At 46.3% G+C, this 22388-nt stretch overlaps 1 protein-coding gene across 1 annotated transcript in view; it reads left to right on the top strand.

Moving 5' to 3' along the window:
* RASSF2 (Ras association domain family member 2) overlaps positions 1–11550 on the top strand; it is a 30880-nt gene extending 19330 nt beyond the window's left edge. The window contains exons 5-11 of the mRNA XM_048512835.1: positions 101–189; positions 4310–4470; positions 5257–5358; positions 6690–6741; positions 6860–6981; positions 9470–9567; positions 10042–11550. Coding sequence (XP_048368792.1) covers positions 101–189; positions 4310–4470; positions 5257–5358; positions 6690–6741; positions 6860–6981; positions 9470–9567; positions 10042–10111 — 694 coding nt within the window. The 3' untranslated portion in view covers positions 10112–11550. The remainder of the gene's footprint in view (positions 1–100; positions 190–4309; positions 4471–5256; positions 5359–6689; positions 6742–6859; positions 6982–9469; positions 9568–10041) is intronic.
* The last annotated feature ends 10838 nt before the right edge of the window (positions 11551–22388 follow it).

Here is a 22388-nt window from a genome sequence, read left to right as displayed (position 1 = left end):
GAGCAGCAAGTTAAGTGATAGGGACTTTTGGTTTGAATAAGGGAAGGACTGTCCCCACAGAATCACTAACCGTTGGGTTCTTTATGTGACTCGCGATCAGGTCTGTTATAAAACCCAGTACCTTGCCGGACATTGAAGTAACCGATGCTGAGCCCTCAATGGATGGCGATGAAATTGACAGCATGGATGGTAAGACAGGAAGGACAACAGATTCCTGGGGGTGGGAATCTTGCCAGTCATCAACAGTTGGGGTTCTATCATGTTTTTATCGCATTCTTCCTCTGAGAAACTCAGAATAGTTTACATCAGTGGACCTATAGTGTCCGCCAACACCTTTTCCGAGGCCTGTCAAGTGTTTTCAGGAAGTGGGCTTTACCTAGCAAGGATTCTGATTGGCTGTTGGAGATTTGATTGGCGGTTTTTTAAAATGTGGCTTTGGCAGCAGCCTCCATCACATCACAAATCTGCACTGGGCTACTGAAGTTAAACTGTGGCAATAATTTTATGGCTGTTTCAGCCTCCTGTGCCATGTGCACCCACCCACCCACCCACCATGCCATGACAGAACTCTGAATGTGCCTTCAGGCTCAAAAAGGTTGGGGACCCCAAGTTTACACAGTTATTTCCTATTCTGTTTTGACTTTCAACAACCCTGTGAAGGAGGGGTGTGTGTGTGTGTGTGTGTGTGTGTGTGTGAGAGAGAGAGAGAGAGAGAGAGAGAGAGAGAGAGAGAGTGTTTTGTGTTGTGACTAGCCTTAATTCATCCTTAAAGTGAGAGTGGGACTCTCTAATCGACAATTAGTTTTGCATTATTTCTCAAAAGTGCAGTTGTGGTCTTAGGTGTCACACCTCTCTTAGAACTTGAATCTAGATTAAGGCTAGGCCAAGTAAGAGCTTGACTCAGTTCCCTGTGGATCCTGTTGAGTACTGCAGAAAATGGGATGCCATATATTGAAAGAAACAGTCATATGTCTGAAGAATGATCAGGTGCAATTCCAGCCCCTTTGCAAAGGGCATTCTCAAAGGATATCCTTTACTTTCTACCTACCATGATGGAAGTGAATCGTTGCCAGCATCTTGGAGGACGTGAAGCTGCTCCATACCAAGTTGGGCCTTTGGGTTGATGTAGTTCTGTGTTGTCTATGCTGAATGGAAACAGCTGTCCAGTATTTTGTGCAAGGAGGGGCTATTCTGAACACCTGCTTCCTGAGAGTGTTTCACTGGCAACATCGGGGACTAAACCTGGGATTTCCTGTGGGTAAAGAAAGCACCCCACTGTTGAACAAATCCACTTCCATCCCATTACCAGTCACAGGAGGAAAAATAAATCATAGGCTTAAGGGGCAACATGAGAGTGTGGAGGGGAACCCACACTTAAGATTTTAGCAAGGCAGAGGGGGAGATTGTATGTAGGCTTTGTGACACACATCCTGTGGCTCTGGAGCATCCTGTGATTCTTATGTAGAGGAGATGCAGCCAAACAGATCTTGCTTTCTTCCTTTTGGAGCTCATGTGACCAGCAACCCCCTCCACCGCCACCCTGCACAGGCTGCTGAGGAACTCACTCGGCTTCCCTTCCCCTTGGCAGTGCGGCCCTCACTTCTTTAACAAGGGAATAACAGCAGTCATTGTTAAGGGCAGTTACCATGGGGAAGTAAACATTTTTCAAGATGGGCCGTCCCTCTGTGAGCAAAGATCAGCCTTCCTGTTTAATAAAACAGAAGAGCAAAAACTTCACAGGAATTTAAAGGCTTTCTGCAATCGGAGCCGAGCCCTGTCATTAAAAAAAAGAATGAAAGAAGCAAGGCCCGCCCTTCTCGAAGATCAAAGGCACAGCATCAGTGCGAGTCAAATAAGCAGAAAGAAAATGGGGCTGCATGTCACTTTTGTAGCAAAGGTTTGAGATGCTGGATGAGAACATTAGAGTCACCAAGCGTTCAAGAACAAAGTGAGAAGACAACGTCATAATTGTCCATTTCTGTACTCAGGTGGATTCTTAATTCTGAGGGCATACGTCCCTTTGTTTCTTCCCACCCATGGGCATATTTAGCATAATTGTAGAAGTCTGTGGGTCTTGTGACTGAAATTCCTGCTTCTTACTGCTCAGACAGCTCCCACCCACAAAGATATTTCCCTCTGCTGTTTGGTAGAAGGCAGACTACAACTGTAATAACTAGAGTCCACTGGGAGGACACTTATATGACAGGGGGTGGGTTCATGAACCCATAAAGCTGCCTTCTATATTATCAGACTATTGGCCCTATTTTGACTGGCAGTGGCTCTCCAGAGTCTCAGGTGGAAGTTTGTCACGTCACCTACCACTACCCTCCCCTGTTCTGACCTTGTTTTGACCCCTCCTGACATTATAGATCTTCTGTACTTTATGTGGGGATACCTTAATAATGGGAGAACCTGACAATCCTAGTGTTTGTGGCTGATGAAAAGAGAGACCCCCCCCCCTCCCAAAAAAGATCTATCCGCCACATGCTGAATGTTGACTGTTAATTAAAAAAAATAAAGCCAGTTTGTTTGGAGTCTGAAATAGGAGCAGGTGCGGAAGGGCTGCCACGCAGTGTGATCTAAAGTTGAAGCATGAGGTTAAGGTGCCCATTAAAAATGGATTAAGAAGGATTTTATTATGTTTTGAGTCCAAGCCATGTGTCCTTGAGGAGTTCTGCAGGCCTGGTTTGCTTTCTCCACCCTTTGTTAAAGGATTACATTGCTCTGCAAAAGCCATTTGAAATCCAGTTGCCACCTTTTTAATCTCGAAAATTACGGGCAGCCCACTCAATGGCGCAGGACAAGTGACGCAGAGGAGCTCGTCATGATCGCGTCTGAACCTGTGATTGCATCATGCTTGAATGATTGTGTGGGGCATTGCAAAACAGGCCTACATCAGTTGTCATTTTCAGGGAGAGTTTGGCTGCGGTAAGAGATGTATGTGAAGATCCTTTGGCCTTGTGCATGGGACTTCGCAAATACTGGGGTCCTTCCAAAATAGCCTAGGAAGATTAAATGTGTTGCTTGTTGTGAGAGATCCTGAGAATGACTGGCTGAAGCGACCCTTGTTGGCATATTTGGCAGAATGAGGCAATAGAATTTCTTATGCCACTTGATGCTGCCAGTGGACAAAGCCGTATTTGTAAGTTTCCCCATGTAAAAAGATAAAGCTTCCGGAAATTTGTTTTTAAAAATCAGCACTTTAGGGAGAGTGGTTCTAGTTTAGCTAGCTCTTGGTGTGCTGTGCTAGTTTTCCACACAGGGATTGTTGGGGAAAAAAATGTGCTTATGCCCCCTGCAGTCTGATATGGCACAGTTCATTCTGCCTCCTAATACATGCTGCTGCCTCATTTATACCTCCTCCTGATACAAGTCTAAACTAGACTGTAGAGGTCCAATAGTTAAAATGTAATGCATATGGTACTCCAGCCCAAAGCAAGCAAAAGCACCAATTGAACCTCACCCAACCCTCCCTGAACTTGAACTGGTCTTCAAAGGGTACTCAAGAACATGCGCCCTTGTCTACAGAATGCAAGTTGAGTTTGCTGATATTTCTGCAAAGCAGCATTTTCATTCTGTTGTTATGTTTGGCTGGCCAAAAGGCCGTAATAAATATCTATCTATCTATTCTGTTGTTATGTAAACACAGACCTTTGGCATCTCTTAGCAGTTTCCCTGCAACACCTTTTTGATTTCTTTAAAACCTCAGCCCCATCTTATTTGAATCTAGAAGCAGAACAGGTGGAAGCTGGTTCAGGTGCTCAGTTCTTGCCCTCACAGAAAATGCTGACAACCTCAGCATGCAAGACTTGTTCTGTTTGTTCAGATGGAGCTCCCACAACCCAAAGAGTGTATGAAATGATGAGCTGGCTGGCAACCCTAAATATCTCTCTGTGTCAGAGAAGCAAGACTTTGTGGATGTGGACCATAATTCACCATGTCCTACTAGGAAGCTTCTCAGAAGCCATTTTCCAGCCATTGTTGGAAATGAGATGCTGGCAGGAGCAGAACTTTGGTCTTAACCTGCAGGGATGTGTTTAAATCCCTACTCTGCCATGGAAACTTGCTGTGTGTCTTAGATCAGTCACATGCTTTCAACTGAACCTGCCTCACATGGTTGTTGTGACAATAAAATAGAGAAGAGGAAAATGATGTGCTTTTTGGGTCCCCATTGAGAATAAAGATGGAGCATAAATTAAGTAAGTAAATCAATAATGTCATTGGCCAGAGAGTGAGGAAAGAGAGGGGCGGGAGCTGTGTTTAAAGCCTGCCCATTAAATGTGCATTTTTAATGTCATCTCTGTTTCAGATGCCAAAGATCTTTCAGCCCAACAGGAAGATGCACCTCAGCTAATGCGCACGCGAAGCGATGTGGGAGTGCGCCGCAGGGCGACCCTCCGCACCCCAAATGAAAAGCGCCGGCTGAAGCGCCACCGCTTCTCCATCAATGGGCACTTCTACAATCATAAAGTAAGTCCAAAGTTCCCTTGCAGGACCGCTTCTTCCTGGCTGCCAATTGAGGTTTGTTTTGCAGGTTTTATGTGGCTCAGTGTTTTTTAATGCCCCTGGTTTGTTGTTAATAACTTCACCAATGAGCACTTTGTTGTGTCTGAGATACCTTAATTCATGACAGGACACCAAGTAGAAGGTGAGGAGGGACTTCCTGAGGACCATCTGCCTACCAACTATTTTTAAAGGCAAGCTGAGGGAAAACAGCATATCTCCCTTCCCCACATTTGTAAAATATGTAAATAACATACAACGAATTTCAGTGTAACTTTTTTGCCAGCTTCACAGATCGTTGATGATAATATATAAGCTAGCAATTGCAAAGCTCCATAATAATGGTTTCAAAACAAAACAAGCTCCCCTTTCACAGCTTGTTGTGGGCTTTCTGGGTGTGTGCACTTCTCTTTGTGATACCCCTCTGAAGATGCCAGCCACAGATGCAGGCGAAACGTTAGGAACAAGATCTACCAGACCACAGCCACACAGCCCAGAAAGCCCAAAACAACCAGTTGAGTCTGGCCGTGAAAGCTTTCAACAATACACTCCCCTTTCACGGTTTAACTTAGTGAATGTTCCTGTCAGCAGTCTCAGTTTTCACTTTTCTGTCTTGTCAAATCCCTGATCGGACATCCTGAATGCTCTCTACATCTGTCTGGTTCCCTATCCCCCTCTCCCCTCTTCACTTCTTTGATATCCAGCAGTCCCTTCTTCTGATACCCAGAGAGGTCTTTCTCTTCTTTTCTCCAGACATCAGTGTTCACTCCTGCCTATGGCTCCATCACGAATGTTCGAATAAACAGCACAATGACAACGCCCCAAGCTCTGAAATTGCTGCTCAACAAGTTTAAGGCAAGTTTTTGTTGTAATGGTCTAATCTCTTTTTAGCTTTTAAAGGCACTGGCCCAAGAAAGTCTGGTACCTGCATGAGAAAATCCCAGTGGCAACTTACCTCAGTCTACTTAAAATCCAGGCGAGAGCTGGGAATAGTAAAGAAGAGGGCAATGGACACGATTAAGTGGCTGGAGCTCTTTTCACATGAGGAAAGGCTGCATTGCCTGGGACTTCGCAGTTTAGAAAAGAGGCAACCAAGGAGGGGACATGATTGAGGTTTAGAAAATTGTGCTCCGGGCAGAGAAAGCAGATAGAAAGAAGTTTTTCTCTCTCTTCCACTTGGGTGCACCCAGTCAAATTGATGGGAAAATAGATTCAAGGCTGGCAAAAGGAAATTTTAACTCAACTTATTTTTACACCATTTTTTATTCATCACTGAACAATTAAATGACGTAATTCAATGCCAGAGATATAGTGATGCCATAGACACAGACAACTTTAAAAGGGGATTTCACAGATTCATGATGCTTAGATCTATCAGTGACTATTAGCCATGGTGTCTAAGGAGAACCTGCATGGTGAGGTAGATTTTGGTGGGTCACTGTGTTGGTTTAAAGCAGCATTTAAAAAGTCAGAGTCCAGGGACACTTTGAAGACCAGCAATTTTCTCTTCTTGGCACAAACTTTCTCTTTTATCTGAAGAAGTGTGCAGGAACACGAAAGGTTATATCAAGAAAAAACGCTGTTGGTCTTCAAAGTGCCACTGGACTCAGATTTTTTCTGCTGCACGTTGAGAAGCCATTAGCCTTTGAATCCCAGTGCTGAGAAGCAATCTCAGTAGGAGGTCTGAGCCTTTGGGTTCTGCTTGTTGTCCTTCCGGGGCAATTGTTTGGTTGCTCTGTGAAACAGGGTGCTGGACTCAACGGACCATGGGTCTGATCCAGCAAGTTCTCATGTGCATGACTTGCAGAAATGAACAGGAAATATGCAAGGCCAGAAGCCTTTGCGCTGGGTTCTGTTGCATCAGTTGTGCCTCTCCGTCTGGGCTGTGTTGCCCTCAGTGGAAATGTGCTGCCCGATGTGGCGAGTCTTCCCTTCCTTGCCTCACAGCTGGGCTGCCTTTGGGTGACCCGCAGAGTGAAAGATCACAGCATCAGTCCATTGAGAATCATGTGAGCAGCTTTGAGTGCCATTGGTTAAGAGAAAAGTGAGGCAGAAGTATTTTGAATATGGAAATGTCAGCAGAAGTTCCCAGGTAAATGTTTTCATTGGGAAGTTCTTTTGCAGGATAATCTGGGTAAATGAGATGTGTCTAAGTTGAAACGTCTCCTGTATTTTCTTGTTTTCAGATTGAAAACTCTGCAGAGGAATTTGCTCTGTACATCGTCCACACTAGCGGAGGTGAGCAGCCAACAAGGGGATGCTGGCTTGAACAGAATGACTGAAGTATGGGGTGGAGTTAGGGTGTTGGCTTCTCCAGGGCCTTCAATGCCTTGATTTTGCTCCCTTTTATACACAGAAAAACAGAAACTAAAAGCCACTGATTACCCACTGATTGTGCGGATTCTTCAGGGTCCATGTGAACAGGTTTCAAAGGTTTTTTTGATGGAGAAAGATCAAGTAGAAGAAATCACCTATGACGTGAGTTGCTTTGCATTGCTATGCTGTTTTGCTTCCTAAGGTTTGAGTCAGAAATGCAGGAGGGAGATATATCAGTTTGTACTTTGGCCTTTTTTTAAATAATTGTGCTTCAGATCCAAAGAGCTGCCACTGCTTTTAGAGTTCATGTCTTCCCAGTTCTTGCACAGCTGGCCTTTGTGTATGTTTGATCAGTGGCAAGGCAAAGATAATTTTCACTTTTTGAGTTCTGTGCTACCTATCAGAGAAGGATGTTGGTGGGGAAAATACACCTCTGCTGCCATCTAGTGCTAAATTAAAGTCACTCTGTTCTGCATTGGCATTTTCAGAAACATCATTTAGGACAGTGATGGCGAACCTATGGCACAGGTGCCAGAGGTGGCACTCGGAGCCCTCTCTGTGGGCACGCACACACAGAGTTCGTCATGTGGGGGGCGGAAAATCACCCCCCCACCCCACACACACACATCTAGGCTGGCCTGGGCCACTGAGCATGACATGTGCGCACCGTGGTGAGCAGGGAGGACTCAGCTGGTGGGCCTGGTGCCTGTGCTCCGGGTGGCTTCTGCCCGGGAGTGGGGGGGGGGGCAGAGGAGGCAGAGATGCTAGAGAGGCACAGAGCAGTGCACGCAGGACTTGCTGGAGGCTAGAGCAGGCTGGCCCCTGCTCGAGTGGGTGGGGCGGAGGAAGAGGGAGCCCACCGGTTTTTTCTAAACTAAAACCTCAGCATTCAGATTAAATTGCCGGGTTGGCACTTTGCGATAAATAAGTGGGGTTTGGGTTGCAATTTGGGCACTCGGTCTTAAAAAGGTTCGCCATCATGGATTTAGGATTAGATCAGGGATTGGCAACCTTTAACTCCCAAAGAGCCATGGGGGCGTGGCCCCACCTCCCCAAGCCCTGCCTTCAGCCTGCAAACCAGCCATGCAAGCTGACAGACAGAGTAAGTTGCAGGGGCGGCTGCACTTACAGAGGACGCCCCCAGCCGGGCAGGTGACAGCAGGCGCCAGACGAGGGAAGGAGGGGAAAGGATGCCGGGGGAAGGAAGGAGGGAGGGAGGGAGGGGGTGGGGAAGGAGGCACGCTCGCTGCGTCCCAAGTGCAACTTGCCATCATTGGTGTCGCCGTTGCTTTCTATCCCACTCAAGCGGGTGGGATAGACAGCGGTGGCGATGCCAACAACAGCAAGTTGCACTTAGCCTATTTGGAAAAGTGATATATAAATAAATTAGTAGGGGAAAAACCATTTGGTCTGATCCAGTGAAGGAGACTCTTGGATTGTTTAAGGCATTTTGGGGTAGGCTTTCCTCATAAGCAGAGCCATTCGGCTTGGAATGGAAAACCATTTATATTCGTTTGTAAGTATCCATGTCATATTTTCCACCTAAGAACATAAGAACCTGTCATCTTTCTCCCTTGTGCGGCATTCAGAAAGGGCAGAAACGTAGTTCCGTCATTGACTCAAATTGCATACGGTCAGATGTAGTCAAATCACTAGATAGCATCACGCATGAAATCGTTGCAACAAAACTTCTTAGTAATCGTGCTGTCCAAAGCAGAATTACACCCTTCTGTGTCAGTGGATGGGGTATAATTGTTTAGGCTAGGACTTCAAGTCTCTTGCAAAGCCTGCATCAGAGCATTTTACAAATGGGAGTGCTGTCTTGTGAAATGAGTCTCTGGCTCGGATTCTGCCTGGCTGGGAGGTATACATGTTGGTGCCCAAATCCAGATCAAGAGTGCGGACTCTGCAGTTGTCCTCTCCAAAGTTGAAACTGAAGTCAGGGTTTTGAGCTGAAGAGGTGGAAACTGGAGCCTGAAGTGAAGCATGTGAAATATGCCGAAGGTTAAGCTCCTGTAATATGTCTATGTGGCCTGGCCAGTCCAGAAACTTTGCACAGTTCCCCGATCACAAGATCTGATGTATTCCCTGCTTCCTTGCCACACCAAAACAGGGCTCTGAGTTCTAAGCACAAACTGTCCCAGGGATTTCCAGCATCCTCACAGTAATGTGTGATATGAAGTCCCCATTCCTTCTAAAATTGCTCAAATATCACAAGAAGGAAGGAATGTCTCTTGCTGGAACCAAGTGGTTTGAGTGGCTCTTAATGGGAAGAGCACACAGCTCAGCAAAGTTTGAAACCTTCTTTCAGCCAAAGAAGCCTTCCTCTGTGATTTTTTGGCCAGAAGAGCCACTGAAGCTGGAGGAAAGGGGGAAGGCTTTACACATAGCAGTGGTAGGATACCTGCAAAGTGAGCAACCTTTGGTTCATTTCCTTTGCTCTTGTGATGCAATCGCTACGTAATGGATACATCTCAAAATTCAGGAAGTTTGCAATTGGCCTCACAGAGAGCACTCCTGAGTCTGCAAATGTTTGCCCAGCTCTCAGATGAAGAAGTAGAATGAGACCACTTCTGGTAAAATTCAGTGCTTGAAGAAAAGGCCGATGTCAACAATTTTTAGTCCTGCTTTTCTTTCTCTTTCCCCAAAGGTTGCTCAATATATCAAATTTGAAATGCCTGTCTTGAAGAGCTTCATTCAGAAACTCAAAGAAGAAGAAGAACGGGAAGTGAAGAAACTGAGACGCAAGTAAGTTTTTCTTTGCCAGGGAGGTGGAAACTATTGGTTTCTAGTCCTCAAGGCAAATAGTTTTATAAGTGACTTGAGGCAGGGTAGCAAAGGACAAGAATAATTCTGGAGGTGTTTTCATGAGTAATGCTGAAATTGCCTTCTGGCCTGATACTGCAGCATATTTTCACAGAAGTCGATTTTACTGTGTTTAATAGCACCTTTTTTCAGGTAAGCATTCTTAGGACCACACCTTAAGACTTCTTTAAACACCTTTGCACATGTGAAGAATGTCTTGTATGTCCAGGAACCAGTTATCTTCTGTTCAGAGAGAGACAGAATGGTTGGTACCTCTGTCAGGGGGGCTTAATTTTTTAAGGCAGGATTTCGTTCGTTCATACCAGCCAGTGTGGAAATCAATACTGTGTTTCACTGCCACCCATTTCTCCCCTTTTGTTTGCTGCAAACCAAACTGGCTCCTTCTGTGTATTTAAGGTATTCGGTTCTACGCGTAATGATTGAGCAACGATTAGAAGAGCTCTCCGAAGGCCCAGCCACAATGTAAAGCACCCTCCTTGGAGAAACTGGAGTCTGGACGAGGGACTTCTCAAAGACTACAAATGCCGTGCTACAAGCAAAGAGCACCTATCATCACTGTAGCTGAGCTCGAACATGGAACTTGCTTTGGCTACGTCTCTTCCTTTCTCCCCAGCTGTAGAAGGTGAAAGTGGAATCTGTAGGTGCTGAAGTAGAATACCTCTGAGGACAACATGTGGGGCATGAGCTACACAGGAAAGTCACCATGTGCCCTCAGTTGAGGCATCTGACTGGCTGTAGGAAGCAGGATTCTGGGTTAGATGATCTTTTGCATCTAAACCCAATGTTCTTAGGGGTCTGTTGGCCATACCTGTTTGGATACTGCCTCTTTGCTTGTCAGAAATGTCATCCTGTCCTTCAAATCAAACTTTCTGGTGTAGGAACAAACACTTGTTTGGTCACACCTTGTTGGCACTCCTTCCTACCCTCCTCCAGCCATGCTTGCCAAGATTCAGTATGGTCCTCCAATTTCTTCATTAGTTCTTCTCCTCAGTGGGCTGGTGCATCTCCATTCAACCCAACCATAGGCCACTGGGAGTCCTCATGCCTTCTGCTGTGGCATTGGGGCTCTTCCCTTGTTCTTTGTGAGCCTCCGAGGCAAGTAGTTCTGCTTTTTTGGCAGAAAAACTGCCCCAAGTAGACTCAGATGGTTGAAATTGATTAAGGCTATTTTTTCCCATGTTGGGTAATGCATTTTGAATGCACTTTAGCAATGATTAGCAACTGGGTTTTCCTGTTTCACACATGGAAATCCAGTTGCAAACAACTGCTCAAGTGCGTTGAGAATGCATTATCCAATGTGCGTGAAAGCTGCCTAAATCTCAGTCCCTTCCACAGACCCCCATAGCCCCTTTGGGCTATCTCCAGTTAGTTCTCTTAAGTCCTTCCCCATGCCACACTATTTCCTTTGAGAAGAAATGATGGCTGAAAAGCCCAAGCAGAAAGTATGAGACATTCATCTTGGCCCAAGAACTTGCTTCACTGGGTTGACTTTTCCATATGACTTTGGTTTAAGAGTAGTTCTCAGTGAAGTATGGAGAGAGGCTCTGAATCAGCATGACTGACAGCCAAGGCCCGGTTCCTGACTCCCTGTACCACTAGGACAGGCTGCAGGCAGAAGGACGTGTAGGCCTCACCTCCTCTGCTCTGCAGCACCACCACTGCAGGAGGCCAGAAGGTGCTATTGCAACTATCAGCTCAGCAGGAATGAGATGATCCAAGAAGCCGGTGGGGTTTCACGCGGTCTCACTTAAGCAACTGGTTGCTCAGCATAGGCAGATTCTGCACGGGCCCCTACAGCGGCTTCTCACTGGCATATATGATGTGCCAGTGGAGCCTCGGGGCTGTTTGCATGGAGGTGCGAGCGGCTCCAGAGCGGCTGCAGCCCACAGAGGCACCTCCACATGGAGGTGCCTCCATTTTCTTTCCCCACACTTACCTTCTCTCCCTGCGGAGCTCCGCTGGGAAGAAGGTAAGTGTGGGGAAAGAAAATGGAGGCACCAAAAAGCGGTGCCTCCAACCCGCTGCCATTTGCTTGGCGCCAACTGGGAAACGCTGGGAAATGCGGGCTGGGAAAAGCCTCACTCAGCATTTCTGCCCCTGTGGGGGAGGAGAGAAGCATTTCCGCCCCTGTGGTGGAGGGGAGAAGCACGGTGCTGCCTCGATGCAGAGGCGGCAGCCGTATGTACAGCGCCCCTGGAACTGTGTTTTTACCATTCCAGGGGCTCTGTTTTCGGTCCTTGCAGACTCTGCCATAGTCTGATCTGCTGCAAACAGCCTGGATCTACTGAACCTCTGACCTTTCAATCAATTGGTGGTCTTTACAGTATGTGGAATGTGTAAAGGAAGATTGGGTAGACCCAGGGGTACTATCTGGAAAGGGCAGGAAGAGGTCCCATCTTCCCCCATTTTTAAATTTTAATTTTTATAAAATGTGTATCCCATCCATTCCCAACCAGAGTTTTGTACCATGTGTAAATATTCCTCAGGAACACCAATATTCCTGGCCAGCTTTCTGGTTCTACAGTGAGTGCTGATCGTTGCAAGCTATTCAGTGAACTTGCTAAAGGCTTGGATTCCTTTGCTTAGTTGTGGAAGAGTGAGGGTTGAATCTGGAATCAGTTTAAACTTGAAGATATCCATAAGTGAACTGTTAAAAATCTTGCTGTGAATCTTGCCCTTCCTGTGGAAATGTCTTTACTGCATTGATCCCTGCAAATGGTGGCCCTGGGCAGAACTTGAATGATTAAAGCAAATGCTGACTCTTGAAATACCATTTTCAAGAGCCTTTTTGCATTCTGTAGATATTAAGGCAATATCCAGGGATAATTGTGGCAGAAGATGCCTGTAGAAGTATACCTCTCATTTAGCAATAAAAAGCCGAATGTTCTTTTTCCCTTTTTTGTTTTAAAGAGCCAGGAAATCAGACTTCTTGGACAGGATTTAGAATGGAAGAATATGCAACATGACATGCAAATAGGTGCAGGAGAGTGCACCTATGACCTCAGAGAGCTTATCCCTTTTCCACTAGCTGATTTCCCTCCCTCTCAATTTACACTTCAAATTGCTCTTCCCACCCCGGCCTAGAATGTCCAGGTACATATTCACTCTCTGAAATGGGGGGCTGCAGCTTTTTATATCCGAGGGCGTGGTGTGGCGTTCCAGGATGGGGCATGGCAGGGGTGCCCCCAGCCCAGTTCCCCCTCGCTCCACACCTGGTTTTAGTGTACTGGCATGAATCTTCATTCAGTTTGTACCGGGATTATTGCCAATTGTTCACCTAACCTATGCTTTGCATAGCAAGTTCCACCCAAACACTTACTGATTGGTCCCCCACCTTGGGACATGACAATTTTATACCCCACTAAAACATTCCCATTCTCACTGGACACAGCGTGTAACAGACTTCCCTCTGTGATACACCTCTGAAGATGCCAGCCACAGATGCAGGCGAAACGTTAGGAACACGATCCACCAGACCACGGCCACACAGCCTGGAAAACCCACCACAACCTGTTCACCTAACATTTTCCCCTTTCTGTAAAGCATCTTTAAATAGTCCTTATAACGAATCTTTGCCTGGCTTTCCCTTTATTCTAGTATTTCCCTTACCCCTTCTAAGGTATCTTAACATAAACATTTTGGTTTTTTTTCTCTTTTTTAAGAGCCATATTTTATTCCATGCTAGCCATGCATGGCTCTGGAGCCATACCTTGCTGACCTCTTCTCTGATATGTGCCTGGAACCATGCTGGTTGTCAGAAATGTCTTTGCAAGGAGTTGCAGCAGGAAAAGGCCCGGGGTGTGGGTTGGGGTATCGTCTTATCACTCTGAAGCTCCTTTGCCCTAACAAAAGCAGTGGTCAGGATTCGCTGCTGGCTTCCTTCTTTAATATGTTCTCCTACCCCACCCCACCCCAATTTCGTTTGTGGTCTTCACAGAATCTTGTTGATAAATGGATGAGGCAGATGAAGATCTGTTTGCACCATTTCAAGAAGAATAGTCTTTCCAGTATGTTGCATTAGGGCTGTGATCCTAAGCACACTTACTTGGGAAGTAATCCCATTGAGCTTTTTGGGACTTACTTCTCAGTCAGGCCAGTCTTTTGGTCTTTCTTGTTGCCCTCTGGCTAACCCTATAACATCTTTTCACTTCTAAATTGCACTAAACGGTTTGACTGTCGGCGCTGCTGTTTCTTTCTATTTTCATCCCTATGCCAAATACCGCCGCCGCACAGGAAAATGCAACAACGGTACCATAAATGACATTATTTTTAGAAAGACTTGAAAATAAACCAGCTCAATAGCAGTCTAACTTTTTACCAGTGATTAGCCGCACTAACCTCCCCCCCACAACACCTCATCAGCAGGGGTATCTCTCAAAAAAGGTGAAAGCGGTTTAAAGGAGCTGGTGGATCCTGAGTAATGGCCGCTGGGAATTTGAACAGCATTGGCCCGAACCTTATTACTGCCACGTGAAATAATACCTTCTGTACCCCCTGTCTTCTCAATGGGTAGGGTGCCCTAGCATGCACTAAACTGGGACTTCTTTGGATTACATGGCCCACCATACTGGCTGTGTTTTCTGCAAGATTCATCACTCAAGCACACAAAACGGCTGTTTTGGATGGGACTGAGCACAATATTTTTTTCTGGGGCAACTTTTGTTTTTTATTGTTTTTTAAAATGTTGCAGTCTTCAGTGTCACACTGAATGATTGTTCATCATACTGAATGGAAATCTGAAATGCAAATGTGTGTGGTATCTTCCCCCCTTCCATTTTGAATAGCCTAGAACATCTGTTGTTTTGTTGAGAGAGCTAGCAATAAGCTGACTGATAAAATAAATAAATGTTTGATTGTATTCCTATGTTAGTTTGCAGTACATGTTCAGAATTCCCATTTTAGATTTTTTAAAGAAACTTTGCCAAGCTTTGTGTTTCAGGAGGAAACAACAACAACCCTGCAACATGGCAGAAGATCATGAATCTGACAATACTTCATTGTTCAATACTATTCCATAATAGTCAAATAACAGTATAAAGCACATGCAACTAGATTATTTTGTTGTAATTAAAAAAGCACTTTGTGAATAGAAATGTGTCGGTGGTGTTGGTGTATGTTTAATCACTCCTTTTGCATGTGGAGACAAGACACAAATTAAGAAGACACAAATTAATCTGGGCTAGGAGTTTGGAAGATGAATCTGGGCTAGGAGTTTGGAAGATTTGAGTTTTTAAAAAGGGGCAGAGGAGCTCTTGAGTGGCACCAGGGTGGGAAGCCATCTCATCTAGACCTTTGAACTGGTTGAGGCTTGGAGGAGAGGGTGGTGGCTTAGTGGGAGAGTAAATGCTTTGCCTGCAGAAGGTCCCAGGCTCAAATAGCATCTCCAGCTGAAGGGATTAGAACCTAGGTTATGTGAGAGGTCTGAGAGACCAATGCAATGACTCAGGAAGGCAGCTTCATAGGTACATCTCCATGACTATTTTTTCCATCAGTGAACTTCTCTTTGCTTAGATTCACCTGTTTGGCTTATTCAAGAAATTCTCGGTAAAGCTTTAGTGCTTTGTTTACCTTGTTTGATATGTACATTTTCAGGAGTAAATTGGAATGTTTAGACTAAACCTTGGAGAATAGGATTGGTTGATGGCTGTCATCAATGGGGTGTAAAACAGGCTTGTATAGCCTCAGACTCATCAAGCCAATTGTAGCTCATCACCCAAGGATGACAGCCCACCAGTACTTTAGTAAACTTCCTGTTCTTTGCAGTATCTGAAAAAAAAACCTGACTCTGAGCACCTGGCTGCCCACAATACATGGGCCTTAGTCTGCGATTGGCCTGGCATGTCACACAGCTATGTGTGCTGATGTTTAATTGGAATGGACGATGCTCTTTTTAATCAGTCAGGTGATGATGAGGCTGCAGGCTAGCCTTTGTTCCCTTCTAGAGAGCCCCAACATTCTCTGACAATTGCATTCGCCACTGACACAGGACACAGCTTCATGACATTCTTCCGTAGGCAGAGAGCATTTTCTTCTGTGGAGGGTTTCCATCTGTTGGCGGCTGTACCTGGGTTAAAGTAAGTAGCTGATTTTTTCCCCCTTGACTCTTGGTTGAGATTAGAGGTTTTCCAGCTATGTATTACTGAAGGCTTTCATGGCTGAAATCAACCGGCTTTTGTGGGTTTTCCAGGCTGTGTGGCTGAGATCTGGTAGTTTTTGCTCCTAATGTTTCACCCGCATCTATGGCTGGCATCTTCAGAGGCATGTCATGGTAAGATATGTTACTGTGACTTCCCTCTGAAGATGCCAGCCATAAATACAGGGGAAATGTTTGGAGCAAAAACTACTGGACCACAGCCACACAGCCTGGAAAATCCACAACAGCCAGTTTTTGCAGCTCCTTTAGGGGACTTTCCCTTTTAAGCCACTGTCTGAATAAGAAGTTTTCCCAGTTTGCACTAATTCCCTGCTTCTGTTCAGGGTCTGGTGTAGCATAGAGGTGAGACAAAGGGTCTGATTTGGGAGGTTATTACCCTGTTTCTCCGAAAACAAGACATCCCCTGAGAGTAAGACGTAGTAGGGGTTTTGCTGACGTGCTAAATATAAAACATCCCCCGAAAGTAAGTTGTGGCAAAGTTTTTGTTTGGAAGCATGCCCGTCGAACAGAACACCAGAGCATGCAGCTGTGGAGCGGAAAAAGAGGACATCCCCTGAAAATAAGACATAGCGCATCCTGGGGAGCAAAAATTAATATAAGACACTGTCTTATTTTCGGAGAAACACGGTAGCTAAAATCTCATCTTATTTGCCAAGTACATTAGGAGGTTTTAGACAAGATCACTCTCTCAGAGCACTTTTGCACATGCAGAATAATGCACTTTCAATGCATTTTCACAATTGTTTGCAAGTGGATTTTGCTATTCCACACAGTAAAATCCAGCTGCAAAGGGCATTGAAAGTGCATTATTCTACATGTGCGAAAGTGCCCTCAGCCTCAGTTTTCCCATCTGCAGTATGGGTGTTGTGAGGATTATTGTGTGAATATATGCAAAGCCGTGTAAATATTCTCTATAATTGTTTGGTGTTATTTACTCCAGTGTACCTGAGGCTGTAGTCTATTTTCATGGGAACAGCTCGTCCATTTTTCTCATTTCTACATTATAACAATTCCTTGTTTGCATGCTGTTCTCCATCCTGAACTCTTAGAAATAAGCCTTTTTTGCCATCAAATCATGGCTGAATTATGTCAACCCAGTGGGGTTTTCAAGGCAAGAGACATTCAAAGATGGATGGCTGTTGTCTACTTCCGAGTCATGCCCCTCCTATTCCTTGGATATCTGGCATCCAAATACTTGCCAGGGACAAGGTTGAGAGTGTGTGTCTGACCCAGAGTCACCCAGAAACTTTCCATGGCATAGTGGGGATTTGAACCTGGATTTCTCAGACTCTAGTCCAGCACTTTAACCACTGCATCCCCCTGGGCTATCTCCATCCTGAGCTCCTAAAAATAAACCTGATGAAGGGAACTTTGACTCTTGAAAACTTATAGAAGAAGAGTAGAAGAGTTTGGATTTATATCCCACCTTTCTCTCCTGTAAGGAGACTCAAGGTAGCTTACAAGCTTCTTTCCCTTCCTCTCCCCACAACAGACATCTTGTGAGGTAGGTGGGGCTGAGAGGGTTCCAAAGAACTGTGACTAGCCCAAGGTCACCCGGCAGGAATGTAGGAGTGCAGAAACACATCTGGTTCACCAGATAAGCCTCCGCCACTCAGGTGGAGGAAATCAAACCCGGTTCTCCAGATTAGAATCCACCGGCTCTTAACCACTACACCACACTGGCTCTTATACCCTGAGAATCTTGTTGGTCTCTAAGATGCTACTAGACGTGAATCTATCCATTGTACTGCAGGCTGACATGGCTGCCCTCAAACTATATATGATGAAATATTAATATTATTTTTCATATTATAGTTCGGTCCTGTATCTGGAGCTAATAAGTGGAAAAACACCATTTGGATAGGATTCTTCTTTTCTCTGTTGGGAGAGATTTTGATCGCCTCTTGCCTGCAATCCTTTGGGCTATTGTAAATTTTGATCACATGCACAGTGTGGGAGCGCTAATGAGCGATTGCTCAGCCCTTTTCCAGCTCTTTGTTCTGCTCCTGTTCCTGGAAGGTTCTGCTCTGTCATTTATTTTTAGCAGAGCCAGTCCTGATAGCTCCCCTCCCATTCCAGGGTGCAATTGGTGTCAGTGACCGGGAAACTACCTTCCATCTGACCTGATCTCCTCCAGCATTTGAAGAAGTGAATTCTCACTCAAATGTTGCTAACCTTGGCCACTGGACTTCTGTTTTATTTTGCTGGCTGTGGTAGGAAGTTACTCTTGATTTATGGCAACCTCATGGGCTTTTCAAGGCAAGACATGTTCAGAGGTGATTTACCATTGTCTGGGTGGGCTGAGAGTTCTGAGAGAACTGCGACTGGCCCAAGGTCACCCAGGAGGCTTCATGCAGAGGAGAAGGGAATTGAATGTGGCTCTTCAGACTAGTAACCTGCATTACACATGGGGAGAAGTGAACTCTCACATTTTACATGTGTTTGGTCTAGAAGCAGGACAACCTTTTATGGAAAATAAGCCAATGAGCAACATGTATGTAGATGAATTTGGGGGAGGATGTGGCACAGCCTTTCAACTTGCTATATTTAGCTGCTTTTGGAATATTCAGGCTCATGCATTCTTAATGCTGCCCATGATGTCCATCTTCCATTTCTATTCCAGGTGAGGTACAATGACAAGAACGTGGACCACCTGGTGTTGGATACTAATGCTCCTGGTCGCTGTTTTCAGTGATGCTGCCAATGGCCGTCGAGGAGGAGGAAGAAGTGGTGGCAGTAGCAGCAAAAGTGGAGGGTCCTCACGTGGGGGCTTCCACTCCCTGCCCAAGGGCAGCAGCAGCAGCGGGCAAAGCTCCAGCCGTCATGCAAAGCTGGCTGGAATGGCAGCCGCAGGGGCAGCAGTGGGCTACGGCCTGAGTTCTCTTGGGAGGTCTCACTTTTCCCGAGGGGGACAGGGCTCTTCAGGTGGGAAGCAGATGGCCCAGCCTGGATTCCAGAACCCCAACTGGTCAGATCCCATGGCGGAAGGAGAGCTCTACAGCAAAGCTCCCAAGGAGGCCAGTGTGGCGATTCTCCTGATCTCCTCAGTAGTGTGCGGGGTCACTTACATTGTATTCCAGTGCTAAAGGCAGACTTGCTCCACTTGTTACAGCCGGGAGAACAGTCTGAGTGGTGTATATTTTGATTTGGTTTGCTGTGGGGGCTGATCACTTCCACTTAGATGTTTTCCTGTGGAGGAAGTAGACAGGTGCAGAAAGGTTAGGGAGTTCCTGCACACACTTGACAGTGATATGGGAGGCTTATAAAGTTTTAAAGAAAGGTAAACTATGCTGTCAGTATACTGGCATGGGAGGAGAGGATTCTGCTTAATTCCTGTCTGGGGGCTAAGGCTCAAGTGGGTGCTCTATAGGGTTGCCAAGTCTGGCTTGGGATGTGCCTGAGTCTGAGGTGCAGAGGGAGCTCTGCAGAGATGTGATGCCATAGCATAGACCGCTCTCTGAAGCCACCACTTTTGCCAGAGGAACTCATCTTTTGTCTTCTGGAGATCAGTTATAATTCTAGGAGATCTTTGGGTATACGGGTTAAGAGTGGTGGACTCTAATCTGGAGAACCAGGTTTGATTCCCACTCCTCCACGTGAGTGACAGACTACTCTGGTGAACCAGGTTTGTTTTCCGTTCCTACATAAAGCCTGTTGGGTGACCTTGGGCTAGTGACAGTTCTCTTAGAACTTTCTGAGCCCCACCTATCTCACCAAGTGTTTGTTGTGGTGAGAGGAAGGGAAGGAGGTTGTAAGTCACTTTGAGACTCCTTGCAGAAGAGAAAGGCAGGGTACAAATCCAAACTCTTCTTTTCTTCTCTAAGTGCATAAAAGGCCACTGAAAGGGTTGGTGGTAATGCCTGCAGCTAGAGAAGGAGTGATGGGGACTGCATCGGCCTTAAGTAAGTCACACTCTCTCCACCCTCATTCCTACCCATCTATATTAGGGGCCCAGAAAGGGACTATTGTAATATTCCACCTCTGCGCCCCCGTTCTCGGCTAGCTCCGTGGTATACCGAGGAGCTATGCCATATGAAATGGGAGCTCAGACAGCTAGAGCAAGTGTGGAAGAAATCTTGTGAAGAAGCTGCGCGAACATCTTATAGGATGTTTATGAAAGCCTACGAGATGGCGACAAAGGAGGCGAAGAGAGCTTTCTTCTCCTCTTCTCTCGCATCTGCTAGCTCTCGCCCGGCTCAATTGTTTCGTTTGGTTCAGTCTTTGACCTCATTATCTAGAGGTTCTACAAATTCTCAATTTGGCTGTAATCGGCTGTAAGGCTATTTATGAGCTTTTTTTGCAGATAAGAGGTCGCGTCCAAGCTCATAGCCAAGACCTTCGACCTAATGACTACAATTAGTGAACTAGAGGCTCCCTTGCCGTCTTCTGGCCCTTGTTTTGGCCCATAGTTGGTTCCCTGCTCTCCGAAGCTTTTCCATGTTGACAGGGTCCTGGCTGCCTGTTAGACCTACTACCTGTCCTTCTGGATCTGTGCCCCTCCTGGCCTATTAAAGAAGCTTGCCAGGGAGCTTCAACCCCAATTCCTGTTGAAAATCATCCAATGAAACCCTTGAGCAAGGAGTCTTTCCGGGTGGAGTTGAAGGAGTGCTGATGGTCCGCTTCCACTCTTGAAAGAAGACCATCGTTAGATCCAGCAGATCTGGCCACCATTACCGACCCGTTTCGAATCTTTCGTTTCTGGGAAGGTAATTGAGAGAGTGAGAGTGTTGGAGCAGCTTCCAGGAGCTTTCTGGAGGTGACACCTGCACGGCTTTCGATCCCTTCCAGTCCGCCTCTTAGCGTAGCTGGGCATGGGACAGAGACTGTCCTCATCGGCTGTCACAGATAACGCTCCGCGCGCATAGCCAACTTGACCCGAAGCGGATCGGCGCTGCTGGTATTATTGGATCTTACCGCAGCATTTGATATGGTCGATCACGACCTTTTGGCCCACTGCCTGGCCGCTTCCAGGGTGTGGGGCACTCGTCCCTTCAGTGGGATTATCTCATTTCTTCGGGACCGGAGTCAAGCAAGTGAATGGCGCGGGGATCAAACCTCCCAGTAGTGCCTGCTTCATTGACGGTTATTGCCTCAGGGTGCGCTTCGTTGTCCCCGCTAAGTTGCTTTAACTTTATCTACATCACGACCCCTTGCTCAGTTGGAAAGCGGAGCTTTTGGGCAGATCTTCGTCACCAGCAGCAGCTGATGACACTCAGCTCATTCTGTTGAGGGCAGTCATCACCCCAGCAGCTCTACACTGTGCGCGACTGTTTGGAGGCCCGGTTGCCGCTGGAGTGGATTTACAACAGAGCAGGTTAAAACTGAATCCATCAAAGGCGGAGGATCACTCTGGCTGGGCCGCAGGGGAGGGTGGTGGGGGATTTCCAACCGCCGGAGATGGGAGGGAGGCTTTATTGGCACTGGCCTCCTCCGTTTACGCGAGAGCCTGGGGGGTCCACCTGGATTTGTCTCTCTTCCGTGCGGGAGACCCAGGTGGCCCATATAACCTGAGGTTGGCGTTTTTCCATCTTCTTGACGCAGAGCCTGGCGAAGTTGGCCCCTTCTCACATGATCTCCCAATTTTGGCGGATCTTGCCACTGTGATCCATGCAATGGTCACCTCTAGGTTAGACTATTGTAACTCGCTCTATACGGGCCTCCCCTTACGTCTGCTTCGGAAGCTGAAGCTGGTCCAGCATGCGGCGGTGTATGTTCTCACAGGTGGTGCCTTTAGAGAACATATCCAACCTGTGCTGCGCTGCCTGCACTGGCTTCCAGTTGAGTTCTGAATCATTCATAAGGTATGGGTGCTTACCTTTAAGGCCTTATGTGGCCTGGGACCTTCGTACCTTCGGGACCGTCTTACCCCATATGTCCCTACACGGCCTCTACGTTTGTTAGAGGCCAATTTACTGGTGGTCCCTGGTCCCTTGGTGATGCGGCTGGCCTCTACCTCTTTTACAGCCCTGGCCCCTGCCTGGTGGAACACGCTACCACCAGCTATCCGGGCCCTTCGGGATCTTGGAGAGTTCCGCAGGGCCTGTAAGACCGAATTGTTCCACCGGGCGTTTGGAGGGGCCGGCCGCTGATGGCCCCCTCCCCTTTCCCCCTCCTTTTCCTTACATTCTGGGTTCTCCGCTTCTCTGTTTTATTTTCCAGTATGGATCTATGAAGTTCTGTTTTTACGATTGGATGCCAATGTAATATTATTGATTGCTGTTTTAATGGGGTTTTATTGTAACTATTGTTTTATTGTGTTGTTCACCGCCCAGAGCCCTTCGGGGGAGGGGCGGTATATAAAACCAATTATAAATACATACATACATAAATAAATAAATAAATAAATAAATAAATAAATAAATAAATAAATAAATAAATAAATAAATAAATAAATAAATAAATAGACTCTGCATGTGTTTCCAAGTCCTGAGCGTGAAGAAGGTTATCCAGTCCCCAGTTCATTTCTGGATCAAGTTGGATCAAGCACCAAGTCAGGGTCATGATCTCTTTGGCTCTTTCAAGTATGGAAGCCTCTGCCCTAAACAGCAACCTGATTACATGGCCCACTGATGGAACAGAAAGGCAGTCT

The sequence above is a fragment of the Sphaerodactylus townsendi genome, linkage group LG12 (genome assembly GCF_021028975.2).
Source record: "Sphaerodactylus townsendi isolate TG3544 linkage group LG12, MPM_Stown_v2.3, whole genome shotgun sequence".
In the NCBI taxonomy this organism is placed as follows: Eukaryota; Metazoa; Chordata; class Lepidosauria; order Squamata; family Sphaerodactylidae; genus Sphaerodactylus; species Sphaerodactylus townsendi.
This window is presented reverse-complemented; position numbering and strand designations above follow the sequence as displayed.